This window comes from Falco rusticolus, chromosome 6 (genome assembly GCF_015220075.1).
Source record: "Falco rusticolus isolate bFalRus1 chromosome 6, bFalRus1.pri, whole genome shotgun sequence".
Taxonomy (NCBI): domain Eukaryota; kingdom Metazoa; phylum Chordata; class Aves; order Falconiformes; family Falconidae; genus Falco; species Falco rusticolus.
In genome coordinates, this window is record NC_051192.1 from 30,169,182 (window position 1) to 30,185,334 (window position 16,153).

General features: G+C 37.9%; 1 protein-coding gene across 3 annotated transcripts in view; it reads right to left on the minus strand.

The window, feature by feature from the left end:
* Window positions 1-16,153, minus strand: part of MAN1A1 (mannosidase alpha class 1A member 1) — a 151,768-nt gene that overhangs the window by 23,736 nt on the left and 111,879 nt on the right. For all 3 annotated transcript variants that reach the window (XM_037391545.1, XM_037391547.1, XM_037391546.1), the window contains exons 6-8: window positions 7,229-7,352; window positions 4,825-4,918; window positions 675-790 (exon numbers count right to left, since the gene is read on the minus strand). In XM_037391545.1, the coding sequence (XP_037247442.1) occupies window positions 675-790; window positions 4,825-4,918; window positions 7,229-7,352 (334 nt within the window). The remainder of the gene's footprint in view (window positions 1-674; window positions 791-4,824; window positions 4,919-7,228; window positions 7,353-16,153) is intronic.

Below are 16,153 nucleotides of genomic sequence, written 5' to 3' on the forward strand. Positions count from 1 at the left end.
AACAAAGCAAATTGCATATCAGAAGGATCGTAAATAAAATACCGCATAGATATGTAAGTATGAACAGTTCTGATTTTTGAAAACTTTCTCTTGTGTCCAATTTGAATAACTGGCTGTTTCACAGAAGCTGGCAAATAGATGCCTCTTGTAACAAAAAGTCATTGTGCAACAAAAAAAAAATCTATTTTCACTTGTAATTATCTACCATAATATATTGAACCCTGTGTTGACCACAATCAAAATATTCTAATGGCTGAAATATGAGGTCAAAACACAAGACAGGAACTCCCTCCTGGATATAAGGAAAAAGGACAAAAGGAATATATTTAGGAAAGACTGAGGAAAAAAGAACTGAATTTCTACCTAAGAGCTACTTATAGATGTATTTTTTTGTTGTGTATTGTATACTTTTCTGCTCCAGTATTGGAGAGAACTGACTGTATTGCAGTTGGAAAACAAATAGCTATATTTCAAGACTTTCCCCATTCCCAGCGTCTGTATTCCTCTAGCATTTATATTTGATGAAGCCTTTTTAAAAGAGAAACTAATTCTTTAAAAAACACACACTGTGGTGGCAAAGATATAAATCTCTCACATTGTCCCCAGTACCTGTCTCTCTAGGATTATTATAGATCAGATTATTATGGAAAGGAAGATTTAAATATCTTACTTACCTGAACAGCATCATAATACATTTTCTTGCCTTCTTCATCTGTCTTGTCCGACATCAGCCATGCCTTGAGCAAATATTCATAAAAGCTATCCCCAAGCCCTCCAATGGAGACGTGATCTTAAGAGGGAAGAAAGAGATTGAACAGCAATTTCATCTTCAGCCTGGACAATAAAATACAATTACAATTTCAAACAGGGAATTTAATGATCTCTTCCTACAACAATCTTCGATAAATGCAAACCTGGAAACTCAAGAAAAACTTAACTGGTATATAGAGAGAATTATTTCTTTAATTGCTTTTTCATCAAGCTAAAGCATCATAGTTACCTAATATTCACATCGTGCCACAGGAGTTCACGGCAAAGCAACAAGAATTTATATGTTTAACATCTAATTCATGTAGTCTATCCCACACAAAAATCTGTTAATCTGAGGGGTTTTTATTCTAAAAACAGGGAAAAAAGTAGAATTAATTAATGCCCCATTTAAGTCACTTTCTAAATAAGGCCAAAATATTTTAGCTCCTTACTGCGGACTTGAATTTCAGGTTATTTAATGGTATTTCAAAATGCTGACCCATATGTTTTAAAATAATACTACATTTTTGAATATCTGGCTGCTCTCAGAGCTCAGCAGTCGTTCTGGAAGGAAAAAAAAAAAAGAAAAAAAAAGAAAAAAAAAAAAAAAAAGAGTGCCACATCTACACAGGATTACTGCTATCACATTGCTTTATTCTGCCCTGCACTTACAGATGCTGTGATTATTTAACTACACACATTTCGGACATGACCCTGCAAACACTAGCACCACGCAAGTCAGACTGTTTGATGTCAGTTGCACCAGTGATGTGAAAGTGATGCTCTCAGCTGCTTGCAGAAGGTTGCACTCACTTGCTGTCCTAAGAGGAGCCTAAAAAATTCCTGGCTAAATTTTAATGGGCTATCACAATTTCAGCATAGATTGCCGTAACACTACTACAATTATATGTGTGTGTGTGTATAAAAGTGTGTGTGTGTGAAGTGTTTCTCTAAGCTCCATTAAACTAAGAACACTAGCTAGAGGTTTTCTTTTTGAAGTTGGCGCTGCCTGGTAACATTAAGGAATTTGGCATTTATCAAGCCTTCACTGAAAAGTTTTCAAAGTGCTTTATCTACTCATGTATAATCGTCAATTTTACAGTGAGGAAGGGGTCCGCTAATTTGACTCAAGACATCCAGGGTGGAGATGTGGTTACATATATCACACAGCAAGCCCATGAGTCATACTGCAAAATTCTGGGCATGAGAAAAGCAAAACATGCATGGAGTAATCCAGGCTTGTAAAGTGAGATGCAGAAGGGTTAGTGGTACAGAGCTCACACTTCCCAACACCTAACTCTGATCTTAGCCTCAAAGTTATGCCTCTGTTGGTGGAATTCAAAAGAACACAGATATTTTATTTTTAAACTCCTTATTTTAAACTCTTCTAACGGAATACCTCCTTTCACCTTCTGAATAGGTTGCAAAGCCATGCAAATGTAGAAGATAAATTTTGAATAGAAAAAAGGGTATTAACAGTGCCTTTTCCCTCCACTAGACTGTGACATAAATAGTTTAGTTTTCCAAATGTATCCTGTCCCTTTGCCTAACTAATACATTGTACCATGAAACCTCGGTTATAAATGGCTTTCCCCCACCCCAGCTCCTCTTTTGAATGAGATATATTAAATTTCTGGAAAGAATACACCATTTATTTAATTAAATGTTCATGATCCAAAAGGAAAAGAGGCTTCTTAAAAAAATGGGAACATTTTCTATGATCGAAGGCTGATCTTTGAACAGCAGCATTTAAATGACCTTTACGGTTTCCTAAATAAATTACCATAGAAACCTCTGACATTTGCAAACTAAATAGCACAAGCACAGTTTCATCAATAATAAGCCCTGTTATTATATACATTATTGCAGTAGACAAATCCAATTGATGCACGCTGCGGCAAATCACTGTCAGTTTACTGTCAAAATAACAAGGGCTAAATGAATTTACAGGAACAATGGCAGTGATCCAGCAGTGTCCTTCACAGTTACAGCACTACTAGAGAAGAAATGTTCAGAAACCATTCCTCCCTCCCCACTTGATGTGTGAGAAAGAATACTTCTGTCTTGTACCAATCAAGAGTCTAAGTCAATTTTTTTTTCCTGTTGTAATCAACTGAAAACAGCCTAGAAGAGCAATCTCAAATAAAACATCCCTCAAGTCTTACATTCTGATCTGCTATGGGAAAAAAAAAATAATAAATCAGTGTCTGCAAACAGAGGCAACTGAAATGGAAGACACAACATGATGGAATTTGCTTTTGATGCTTCAGAATGCTAAGGGCTGACCTGCATCACCATCCGCATCCATCATTCACAAGTGCAGGAAGCGATTTCTTTGTTAACACTACATCCTATTGGAAAGCAAAGCTTGTATAAACTGTAACTTTTCCTGTGCACACCAACAAAAACTAGCAATTAATGTGAGCGAGGAGTATGTAAGACACAAATATATTAATATACGGAAATGGCAAAGGCCATAAGGCAGAGTAAATATTTGACTGCTTTAAAATAAATTAGACAAAGCCACTAATGGTGTCAGCTACTAGAAAGACCTGCTCTCATGCAGCTCACCAAAAAGCTGTGTTTCTGTGGCTGACAGAAGCCGAGCAGGGAAGTAACTGGCCCTGGCTCACAGATGCTGAGTGGCCTTCTAACCAAACCCTGTTCCTACTGCTGTAGGATCAAGACTTCCAGTGGGACGTTTCAATGTTTTACAAAGCTGTGCTAAACAAACATGGATAACAAGCGGGTATACATCTCTCATATCTGTAAGTGGAAGTTAGAGTTTATACCAACATGCCAACTGGAGTTGATGGTTATGTATGCTGGGCTGCCACAGGCCTTGTGACATGGTGACCTGAAGGAAGCCCTCACAGGGTAGCAGACTAGAAGGCTTTTTAAAATGACAAGCACACTTCTAATTCATAAAGGGAAATGGCATTTGCCTTGATGGGACAATACAACTGAGCAGCACCACCTTTTTGGACATCTCTTTAATTCAAAGAGTGAAATAAAGCATTCAGAAAACTCTTTTATTCAATAAAACACTTGCTCTTTGCCTTTGTGAAAGTTCTCTTACCCATCCAGACTGTAGCCGGTTCCATAAGGACTCCAGAACCTCACTTCCACCTTAGCTGCATCCTAAACAATTATATTCAAAAACTTCTTCAGTCCTTTCCCTCCCTTGTATTGTCTAACCAGCTCCATCACCGGTAATCTACAGGACCATCTCATCTGTGTGTGTCTTTTCAGGCCAAGACAGCATATCTTGCTTTTTTTCTTTCAATAATGTAGGGAGGAAAAAATATGAGAACATTGAATCACATGAATGGGATGGTGGTAGACTGAATCTAAGAAGGGCAAAGTGCAAAAGAAGTAGGGGCTCTAGAATCGTGACCCTGCACACTATGTAGGCTTTGAACAGGTTATGAAGATCGGAGAAGGCAAAGTACAAGAAAGGTCTCAATCATCAGGAAGGGTCTAAGAAGATCAAATACGTCAAGCATTTTATTTACTCTCTCCCTTCTAATCTTGGTCCAGAAATGGTTCCAAGGGGATTAATGCCATGACACAGTTCTGTTTAGTTTGCTTCCTCAGTTGTTGGCATTAAAATTCAACAGAAATCACAGCTAGTATTAACTGGAAAGATTTGTTTGATTTTTTATTTTTTTTTATCTTCAGTAGAGCCACACCGCTCTAAAACATAGAATTTGATTCAGGCAAGCTGATAATGTTTCCTTAAACATCTACTTTAGAAAACACTTTATATTTTTGAATAGAAGACTTTTGTAGTCTACAAATTCCCTTCCAAACGGATACATATTCAGACATTTCCCTGCTTGCATAAGCCATACTGAAAGATCAAAAAATGGACGGCAAGTAGGATTATTATTTTTATATTTGTAGTATTTGTTACTTTGTATAGAACCTCAGATATAATGTGAGCTTTTATACTTTACGAAGTTCTTTATATATATATATATACAAAACCCATAACAATGGTTGAAAGAGGTTAATGACTGCAAACAGCACACTGATAGACAGGTCACAGTACCAAAGAAGTGATCTACTTACGCTGGCCCCATTGGCCGCTGCTTGGATTTAGATAGTTGGGGTAAAGGCCCTCTGGTTTATCCAATCGATTTAGAACTTTTCGAATATTCATTACCTGTTGGAAGGGTACAAAACACTGAGCACTGATCCATTTTCCCCCCACAAAATAAAACAGCGCGGGCACAAAAGTCTTACATTGCAAATATGCCTAAAAATAAAAAAAAAAATAGTCTTATTCAACACATATACCTGAATACTTCTGTGCAATCATATTACTATTAAAAAAGATCTCTAAGCTGATATCATCATATAAATGAGCTCCTCAAAACCTCTGGAGTTTCTCTGTCAAGTATCAGTAATGAAACAACACAACAGAAGCAAGCTCCGAAGCTCAGGACTTGCCATACAGTGTATCTCGCCCCTCCACAGGACACTGAAATTCATGGAGGCTAGTTGCCTTAACTAAGCTCAGCCACTTCAGCACGATGTTCCTCATATACCCAAATCAGAAATGCTATTAAATATTAAGCCTATCACCTAGTTCAGATGCAGAAGAGAACAGTTTTGCCTGGAAAGGAGAGAGTACTGCTGGAACTGAGATTCATACAAGCAGCTTGCCCAGCAAGAGCCCACGCAGCCCTGAGCACTCCACTGGCACTGTTAAGGAGCTTGCTACAAATGAGAGGCCCAGGGAAACAATTACAGCCCAGATGCTCTGCAGCTGGATTCACCCAGCAGCACAATCCATTGCAGAGCACATGAAATTATTTATACTGAATTTTAACATTCACAAAAAAAAGCAAATGGAGCAACTTGGGAGAATGAAGATCCTGAGCACCACAGACCAGAAATCATAACAAAAAAGTACTGACAGGTTCATTATAACACCCTGCATGCTTAGAGATCAAGTGAGCTAGCTGCTGAGAAAGAAGATAAATTAACTTACACCAAGCCACAGAAGGGTTTCTGTTGTACACAAACTGCCTTCTGCAATGTTGACACTACATTGCTAACAGTCATTGCACAAATGCAGACTGCAACGAGTCCTAGACCACATTTAATGAATTCTTCCATGCAAAGCTTATGCTTATGTTTCTTCTTTTTTATCAAGCATACCAGCCCTGGAATGGATTGCCTTGGAGGGCTGTGGAATTGCAATCTCTAAAGGGTTTTAAGAGCAGCTTACACACACAGATTTCCAGCATTTTGCAGCTATAGCTTGATGCCACTTTGGAAGAGAACCATAGGCTAGGATTTTTAATATACATACTTTCATCATACTTTAATTGTCTCTTAGTAGAACAGATGTTATACATTAAATTACCATAAATGTCAAAAGATAATTAAGTTTTCTAGTATGTCTGTTTCTGGCTGTTTCTTGGTGCTGTCACACTCCCCATCCTTCCCCCACAGTTCAGATTTGTTTAAGAGAAACTCTATCTTCAAATTCACCTCTAAATACATTAAAATCCCTAACTGTTTGTTTCACAAAACTTATTCCAGTGCTGACAATGGTATTGCAGCAATGTCATTCAATCCTTTAAGTTTGGTACAACAAGTACTCATTTTACATTTCACCATCACTTTTACAGCTACTGCTAAATATTTGGAGTCTCATTATTAGATAGATAACATCAGTTTTAGCTAACATGGGGCAGTTGCACTAAGAATACAAAACCAAAACAAGTGGAAGTTTCAATTAGGAAAAAAAAAAAAAAAGGTAAATGATACAGTCTATTATAAAGAACATACCTCACTGACTACTTACATACCAAAAAGCAAAGCAAAATTGGTTAGGTGGGAATTGAGGAAAGGAGAAGAGCAATTGCTGTTCACAGCTCACATAAAAAAAAAGTATCCAGGAGACAATGTCACCAAATTTTGGAAGACTTAGTAAGCACAACTTTTTCATCAAAGGATGTTTTTTTAGTTTATTTTCTTGCCCCAAAGAAAGTTCAAAGCACATTTCTTTAAAGGTCAGTGGGGTAGAAGGGGTTTCAGACCTCCCTGACAGCAGTGATATCATACAGCATATTGAAGACTAAACTTGCTGAAATCACACAATGTAGTCATCACATATTAACCCCAATATAATAATTTTTGTTTTCACCACATGCAGGTGAAGTGCTGAAGAAAGTTTTACAGTCCGATTTTTTAATGTGATACTAATTTAGAACATAAACAGAAATGGTATATTTCATAGATCCGAGTAAGTGCTAGATACAAGAAGATGCATCAAAATGATTTTGGAACAGATTTTTGAATAGAAAAGCCACGCAAAGGTGATTAGGGAAACATCCAGAAAATACCTACTTCCTGTGATAAATGCTTTCGACTGAGGAAAATCCAAATCTCTCCTCAGAGGTATTAGCCTCCTAACACATGATTTATCTTTTACAACATGATTTTGACTGAACAGTCTAACCTTTTCAGCAAAGACAGGATTTCCAGACAGGTGGCTCAAGTGTACGAACTCCAGATGCAAAGTCCCAAATTCTGCCAAAATGCTGCTGCCGCCAGAGGCCCACGGCCAATTTCGACCGATTCCACTAAGATGGGGGGAAGAGAAATACAGAAAATAACCATGAGAGTCTATGATGCAATGCTAACAAATCTGACAGGTAGTAGATATACTGTTATCAAGAGAAGATAATTAATTTAAAATGTACTTAATAACTGCATAAGGAACCATGCTTTGGCAGCCTTTCATGACTTCACCGCAAGACCCTGAGTTACTCTGGTCCAGTTCTTGGGCTTGTAGAATGGCTTCTTGCAACAAGCCAATCTTTTAGCTCGTGAATAGCTCCATCACACACATCACTGTACCACTGTTTCACTGTACGATATCATGTTTAAAGACACTACAAAACCCACTGAGTATGAGAAAACATTCCCCTGTTAAACATAGGGAAAACAGGTGAAGTATGAGAAGTATTTTCTCATACTTCACCTGTTTTCCCTGTATTTAACACAACCTTCTCCAATTCTAACTCTTCCTTCTGCAGTGCAATTTTTTATTAACTTAAAGCCTATGCTGTATATATGCATTAAAGTTAAAGTATTACATGCAGTATGTCTTTCTTAATGCCTGAAAATTTAACAGAGTAGGACATGTAGGCATTGTCTGGCCAGGGACTCTTACCAGGATGAGTAACTTCAGTTTTAATTAAGACCTAAAGATGCTTCACAGCAAAATTTATCTCAGTTTTTGTGCTGAGTGTAAAGAAAAGCACATTTATTGCTAAATCCCCACTAGAAACTAACGATGGTTGAGATTCAGGACTAGAAGTCTGCTAAAATTTCATTACAAAAAGGTGGTTTTTTCCCTTGAAATTTCCAGCAGCAATATTCAGAAATAAACATGAAATTAAAGAAAAGCCAGTTATCTTTTTGGAGCATCTAGGTGAATAATGACATATTAGACCATGAACGTTCAATACAAATACACTTATTAGGTACTGGAATGTCTTCCTCATTTTCAAGTTGTAAACAGCATTAAACACACTCCATACATATATAAAAGACTGGTTTTACTTCCACACATAAACAGCCACTACAGTCATCATTTAGCACTTGCACAACCATGAAAATTGGGTATTCTTCCTGAGTTAAAATATGACTCATATTATGAAAAAAACCAAAACAAAGCAAAAAACCAAGAAACCCCATCTTTAGTTCATCGTGCTGGAAGTCCTCAGTTGTATTAAAATTTCTTTCTCAAAAGGTCAACTATCTGTAAGCGAAATTTAACTGATATAATGAAATTAAGACTCCATTAAATTGATTTCCCCACCAGTTACATTAACATATTGTTTTGAGATTTCTGCCACACACACACAAAATAAAAACAAGTCATTAAACTTTAAAAGCAGAGTAAAGGCTACAGATAACACATTTTGTGTTCTGCTTAAATGTTACGGCTCTAAACTGCAACACCTTTAGCTGCCTGGCCTTGAGCTGAAAGCACCATTGGAACTCACTCAAGTGCCACCAAAAATAAAGCCAGAATATTATCTCCTGACAGGCAGACACATATTGTCCCATTTCTGAAGTACCATAGCATCTGTCAAACACTCCCCACAGGTATGCTATAGATTTTCTTTTTCCCACATCATAAAGCGTTGAAGTGACTAAGCTTATCTGAGTGCTGAGTGGAGGGAGAACTTGGGAAAGCAAAAGGAAAGAGCTCAAATGAGGCTCCCCCAGCTGACCATAAAGGTGCAAGAGGCTGGCACACATGGAAGTCCCCTGATGCAAATGATTGGCCAAAACTCCAAAGGAGAAAGATGTTTCTAATCTCCATTGCTGCAGACAAAATCAATAACATAATGAAATCAGGGTGCTGCAAAGATGCACGCAGTCCAACTTTGATATGATATTTGTGTGACAGAAACAGAACACAAGTTTTATGGGATCTGAATATCTCATTTTAAGAGCAATCTTTTGACCTTTGAGGAAAGCAAAAGTGAAGAGAAAAACCCACCTGGTTTACAAGCTGTCTGGACTTCAATCCACCATGGGTCACAATTTTTCCAAATGGTGACATAAAAGTGTGAAGATATTACAAAAAAGAGGATCAAGGTGAGTACTGCAGACAACATGTCTGGAAACCTCATCTACAGACTGGAGAGCTTACACCTACAGACTTGTTATACACCCAAGAACAGGTGACAGCTCTGGGACACACTGGCCCAAGTTCTGCATAACTGCTGACTTCTAGATGAAAATATTTTAGTTTGTTTCCAAATCATCCAGATTAAAAGATATGACATAAGATACTATGGGTAAATAAAGCTCACCAGATTATAAAGTGGAATATTTTAAGGTTTTGAAAAGTTACCGTGTCATGGCAAAAGCCCACTTTTTTTCTATTATTTCTCAGTAAATCTCAAAGTGGAAACATTAGGCTGTTCCTGCAGCAAGGGGCCAACCAAACTTGGCAGAAAACATAATAAAGTCCCTACTTCTATTCCACCACAACACCTGCTGATATCAACACAACCTGTCAGAACATTTTGATGTACTACGTTTTGTTAACCAGAAAAATTTCCAGTCATGGCTGCTGAGGTTTTCTGCATGCAGTGATGTGCTTTATCACAAGTGGAAGATTCTTCTTGCTTAAGATGGTTTGAAAACTATAAACTTGCATTCTTTACTCTTAATGCAAGGAAAGTAGAAAGAAACACCTATGTTGCATCTAAGTACTACTTAATGTAGCTTTCATTGTTTTCAGTTGGGACGGCTGATTAGGAAAAAAAAAAGGCGTCAACATATTTCTGGCAAATTTGCAAAATAACAAGGATATCTGTTGGTTTAGTCTCAGATGGGTGCTCTAAGTCAAAACTGACCAACTCGTTTCAACAAATGGCAGAATCCAAGAAATCCAGTTCAGTGCCTTAACTATTTTTCATGCAACCTCATACATTCTCTCATATATTGCACCTTTGGAAGCACCAGAACAGGTAAGTTTTCCATATTCTCTCACACTAACTGGAGCAGCCACAGTATTGCTTCTGGTTCCATTTAGCTCTATCCTTATTTGAAGGTGACAGCCCAGCACGCACAGCTATGCAGCCAGCTCCTGAAGGGTCACTGCCAGAGCCTGGGAGATAGTCAACAAAGCTCTCAGCATACTGAATAAGAGAGATTTCATACTCTCTGATCTTTGATGAGACAAAGTAGACTTTGGCTTTTGATTAACAGTCTCTTGACTTAAAAAAATGAAACTGCAAAGGCTGCTCTTCCCCCCCCGCCCCCCAATTTTTTTCCTAAATATTGTATACTTTTTGACAAAACAGACCTTAAGCAGCACAGAACCTGAACAGATGAAGGGATATGGTGAAATGGAAAAAGAATTCTGTGTCAAGGATTATAAACAATGAGTACATTTATAAATCACTAGGTGCCCTAGAAAATAACATGCCATAAATAAGTGTAATAAGCTCCGTAAATCTTAATAACCAGGCATAGTATAATACTGATTTCTGCCCATGCATGACATCAGACATCCAGTGTTCCCAACTCAGACATTTTTCAAGCTCTTCACCAATATTATTATTGGGGTGACCAGAAAATTCTCCAAAGTTAAAAAAAGTCAGTGCTAGGTACCTATTTACTCTTCAGCCATAAAGTCAATGCTGGGTATCTATTTATTCTTCTGTTATGTATTTATGGGCTGTCTTCCTGAAATTTTGAGATGCAAGCCTGGGGTCTGGTGTAAGGTTTTATTTCTGCTCCAAGTTTTAGCAAACTATGTATAACATTGCAAGTTCTTACAGTTTTTCTTCCAAGGACACCCATTACTCAGGTCAAGAAACCGCAGTAGGTATCTGAACCCAAAGAATGATCAAATTTGGGGGATTTTCAAAAGGTGGCTTGCGGCTCTGTTTGTGAGCTGCACAAACTTATGTGCAAATCACTCGTTTCAACCAAAGCAAAAATCTGTAAAGCACTGAAAATATTTTGCAGCTTATTTTCACTCAGTTATTCTTCCAAAATGGTATAAAGTCCCAGATGCCTTGTAAGCTGACAAACGCACTCTTCAGAAAGAGATAGATACGTACCACCACTGGCAGAAGACAGCAAAGGGGGCCCAGGTATGACACTCACCCCTTTTATTAGCTGCATTCTGTTACCTTGCTTTCTTTTTGTAATTTATTTCGTCACTGTATTTTTCAATTTTATTATGTTGATACTCACTACAACTTGTACTAAACAAAACTCCTTCTATATACTTCTGGAAGGAAGGAAGAAGCCACACTACTTAAACTTGTTTGAAGTTCCAGACCAGTACTAAAATAATTTCAGTTTACAGGGTACTATTTAATCATTGTGTCTAAAATGACATTGTTTATACTACTTAAAATCCATTAAAATTTCTGTAAAATATTAATAGAACTTTAGAGCTTTCTTCTAAATCATTATAACTAGTGTCATCACCAGCATTACGTAATTAACTGAAATTTGAAATGAAGATCTGAATCAGAAAAGTGTATTAAAGCAGGACCATCATTGGTTTATGGTATTTCCCATTTATTTTATACACTTTGCTACTGAACACTGACTGCCACAGAATCTGTAACAGTGTTTGTAATTCCACTGTCATTCATTCTCAGGAGATATGGGTCTGACTGGCCTGGGCTGCTGGTAACTCAGCTCAGTATCTTTCCAGTAGACCACTGCTGCTCCTTCTGTACTGGGAACAGGAGCTATGAGATCAGTATCTCTTCCAAAATGTACAGAACGTACCAGGAGAGGGAACCACAGAGGAAACATAAATATGTAAAGTTTTTTTCCTTTAAATTACTGAAATTCAGAGGCACAACAATATTGACAAAATTTTTTAAAAATTACATTATGTCCCAAATATATACAAAGCAGCAGGTAATTTTCAACTGAAAGGAACAGCAAATCCTCAGGGAAACTGCATAAATACTTCAAAGGGTCAAAACACTCACCAAATCAAAATTTTGCCATCAGTGAGCAGAACTGTTTCAGTCCCTGGAGACAGTTTATTATTCCCCAACCTTTCCTGGAGGCTGCCAGGACAACTCCACAAGCTGGAGGCAGAGACCTCAGAACTTCAATGTTTAATGCAAAATGTAAAAGCACAACCTAATTGTCAGTATCCTCCTGCAGACTTAGCCAGTAAAAAAAGCAAAAGGCCAGAATAAAAGAGCTCTAGCAGCAACAATGTGAAAAGTCCAACAGCCACAGCTGCAAAAGGTTTCAGGATTAAATATGAAAATAATTCCCTATAGCTCCTTTGGACTGCACTAATCCTGATCATTTATGCGAAAAAGCTGCTCCAACTATGACGGCAGGTGAAAATGCAAAACACTGTGACAGAGAAATGAGAACATGGCACTACGAGGGGTCCATTTAAATTCCCCAGAGCCATGAGACTCAAGCTGGAGCATACAGGTTGTGCCCTGGTACTTCCAGGAGTGCTGAAGGAACAGGGGGATCTGCCCAGAGAATACAATTTACAACTGAAATTGGTTGGGCTTCATCTTGTTTTAACAGGAACCTGCACAAGCAGATGCCCAGCCCAGCCTGCAGTCCCTGGGTTGCTTCCCTTGCTCTGCAGCATGAGCCACTCCTCTGACATCCATTAGGGAGAGGGACCTTCCCAAACGGAGGTCAGGAAAAAGGGGGAGGGTGATGCAAAGGCCACACAAACTTTCCTGCAGCTTTTTTCTCTTTCTTCCCCCGCCCTGTTCCCCAGGACCACTTCACGCTTCTTGAGTCTCAACCCACAAGTGTAAATGTCTTACAAATAAAGTAAAATTACCAGCTTTTTTTGTGAAAAAAACCGTCATCCCCCGCTTCTCCTCCAAAAGGACGTCTGTGGTCCTCAGACAATTTTGAAAGCATAATGATCACTTTTCCATGTTTCAGCCTTAAGATCACAGCCACAGGTGATGAGGCTGCACGGCTCACACCCCAGACTGTCATTCAGCACATGGACACTGTGCACCAGAGACGGGTCTGACTGCAGCGAAGATGCAAGAGCAGTGCAACTCCAGCAAGGGCATTCACAGAAATGAATCTCTGAGGCTCCCCCGACAATCAGTACAGGGAGATAACAAAATTAAATCACTTCACAGAGGAGATTAAGCTGAAGGTGGAGTCTCTCCTTTTACAGAGCAAACCCAGGGAGACCAGCCTCACCTACAGTTACCCCCTGCCAGGTGCCCAAATCTCCTCAAGATTTCAATTAACTTCACAGGTATTAGATGGATTTTTTTAACTCTTTACAGGCTAATAAATATAACAAAAAGTAGGATTGGAGTTAAACACTTTGTAATGTTATATTCTTACTTCTTAAATTTTAAAATAAGGTTTCTCCTAGCTCACAATTTATTTTTAATGGTCCTTTTTTTGTACTGGTCACATTTGCATGACATTTTTATAAAATATTGCAAGATAACTTTTGGCAGATTAAATTCAAAAAATAAATACAGAAAACTTTTCTACAGTACCGTGACATGAAAAGGATACCACAAAGTCCATGAATCTTCTATACATAGCCAGGCAAAGCCATACAGACAGTGCCACATATTGTGAATTAGTAAAACAAGCAAGTTAACGTAATGCATAATGTCCAAAATTTCTCTCATAGATATAATACATGTCAACTTATTATTATTTTCTCTGCCATATTTCAATCCAGTGAGAAAAATGTCGAAAGGCACATTCCATTTTGGCAGAATCAGTCATGATTTCTATGGATGGCTTTTTTAAAAAAAAAACAACCCAAATGTATTCCTTTTATAAAAAGTCAGTATAACTACATAATGGCCAGTCATTGCATTTCCAATAAAGTATTTATACATTACAAAAGGCTTTAGTCTATTTCTTTTCTGCCACTACCAGTCTTTCATAATATTTTAATTTAATTAAGTCAACTGAGTCTCCTTAGAACAAATTAAGTCAGTAAAGGGTCAGATTTTCATTTACATACTCAGTACCTATTTTCATTTTAAACAAAATATATTTAAAAGATTTAAGTTGCTATAGAGCCCTAGATGGCACAAAATACGTCAAAATGCTAAATGAAACTTAATTGCTTTCAGCATTTCCTAGGCAAATGACTGAACTCAAAACCAAACAGTTAAATATACTTTGTGACACACACCTCAACATAAAAATAAGAAAATAACAGAAGAAATATTTCATGGACACTATAGCTGCATACTGTGATCCTGATGCCCTAGCTAAGGGAGTCACTACGGCAGCCAAAAGGATGATACTCAGAGGTTATTTTCATAGCATATCTAATGTTTCATGCATGATTTAGGATTGCCACATCTGAAAACGCTTTCATAAGAATGATTTTTTATTTTGCTCTGAATAGAACCATTTGTCAATATGTCACAAAAAATAAATTAAAAGCAGCTTCTTCTCTTCCCAGAAACCAATGCTGATCATTAGACACACATCCCTTCCCAGCAGCTTGCCAAGAGAGAAGCTAAATTCAGGACCATGGACCACACTGGGAAGTTAAAGGGGGATCTGCTGTTAGAAAAGGTTCTCTTCATCTTTCTGCTTTCAGTATTGCAGCTAACTAATAATGCTATTAAACTATGGGTTATGATTTAATTTATAAAGGAAATGTGATGAAGAATTAAATTATTTTATTAGAGGCTCATACTTTTTAAAACAAACAAAAACCCCAACCACAGAGCATACAGGCAACGCTTGCTAAAGTTTCAACTGCTGTATTTGATAAATTACATTCCCAAAAGATTATTTTTTTCTCTTAATTTTCCTTCGCCTACCACCCCCAAGAGTACAACATATGGGATCTTGTTTTCAGGGCCTGTCTTCACAAGCACTGAAATCAATGATTTATTTGTTAAGACTTCAAAGATATTTAATATGTTTTTCCTTTCCCCATACCTGGCAAATCATCTGAACACCTATCTAACAGAAGAAAGATAGAAACACAGAAATCCCACGTTTGTTTACACCACTGGTACTCAACTCTTCCACCCAAGTCTAGTGGTAGAAGCTGCCAGAACAGCACCTTGTGGGCAAATTCAATCGGGGGAACCTGTGACAGGGCTAGCAGAGCCGCTGTGCACTTCTAGCCCCAGTAGCAAGTGTGAAACATCTTCCTGTCCAACTTCTAATAAATGGCAATTAACTTTCTGCAGCCTACGTGGTCCCTATCTCCCCCCAGACAGCACCAACCAAGGCAGACAGACTTCTACTGGAGATCTGACTTTTCCACTGTATCCCTTTCCTGAGAAAATAAAATAATTATGATCTGATTAAGCATCTCTCACACAATGTCTTGACAGCTGGAGACAGCAGAAAAAGAAACTTAAATCAGCTAGCCAGCCTATGTGGTAGTTTTTGATGTCTGTTTTATTCCACTTTGTTAGGAGAATCATTTAGGCAAATGCTAACAGCTGGTTAGTTTTTCAGCTGTGACAATGAGTGTGTAACTACTGCCCTTGCCTAATCATTGCCCAGCTGGTGGCCTCCTGCTCCACTCAGTTGCCCTCTCTGAAGACTGACTGACACCAGCTATTACCTGGTGAGGTGATTTCCAGGGATGTTGATTTAGCAGGAGGCAGCAGACTGTGAATTAGCACCATCAGCAACTGCAGTACGAAAACTAACAACAAAAGTGGTTACTCAATTTTACAGTACGACAGGGAATTAAAAAAATTCTGTGCTGTAATGTCAGACAGAACATGAATGTTTTTTTGACTGTAACAAGTGAGATAATTAAGAGGCATAGCCTCAAGAGCTATTAGTTTGAGAACATTAATTTTATTTATCTGTCTAGTCATATGCAGTATCAGCATTAATATATGCTGATCTCCTGGCCAGTTCA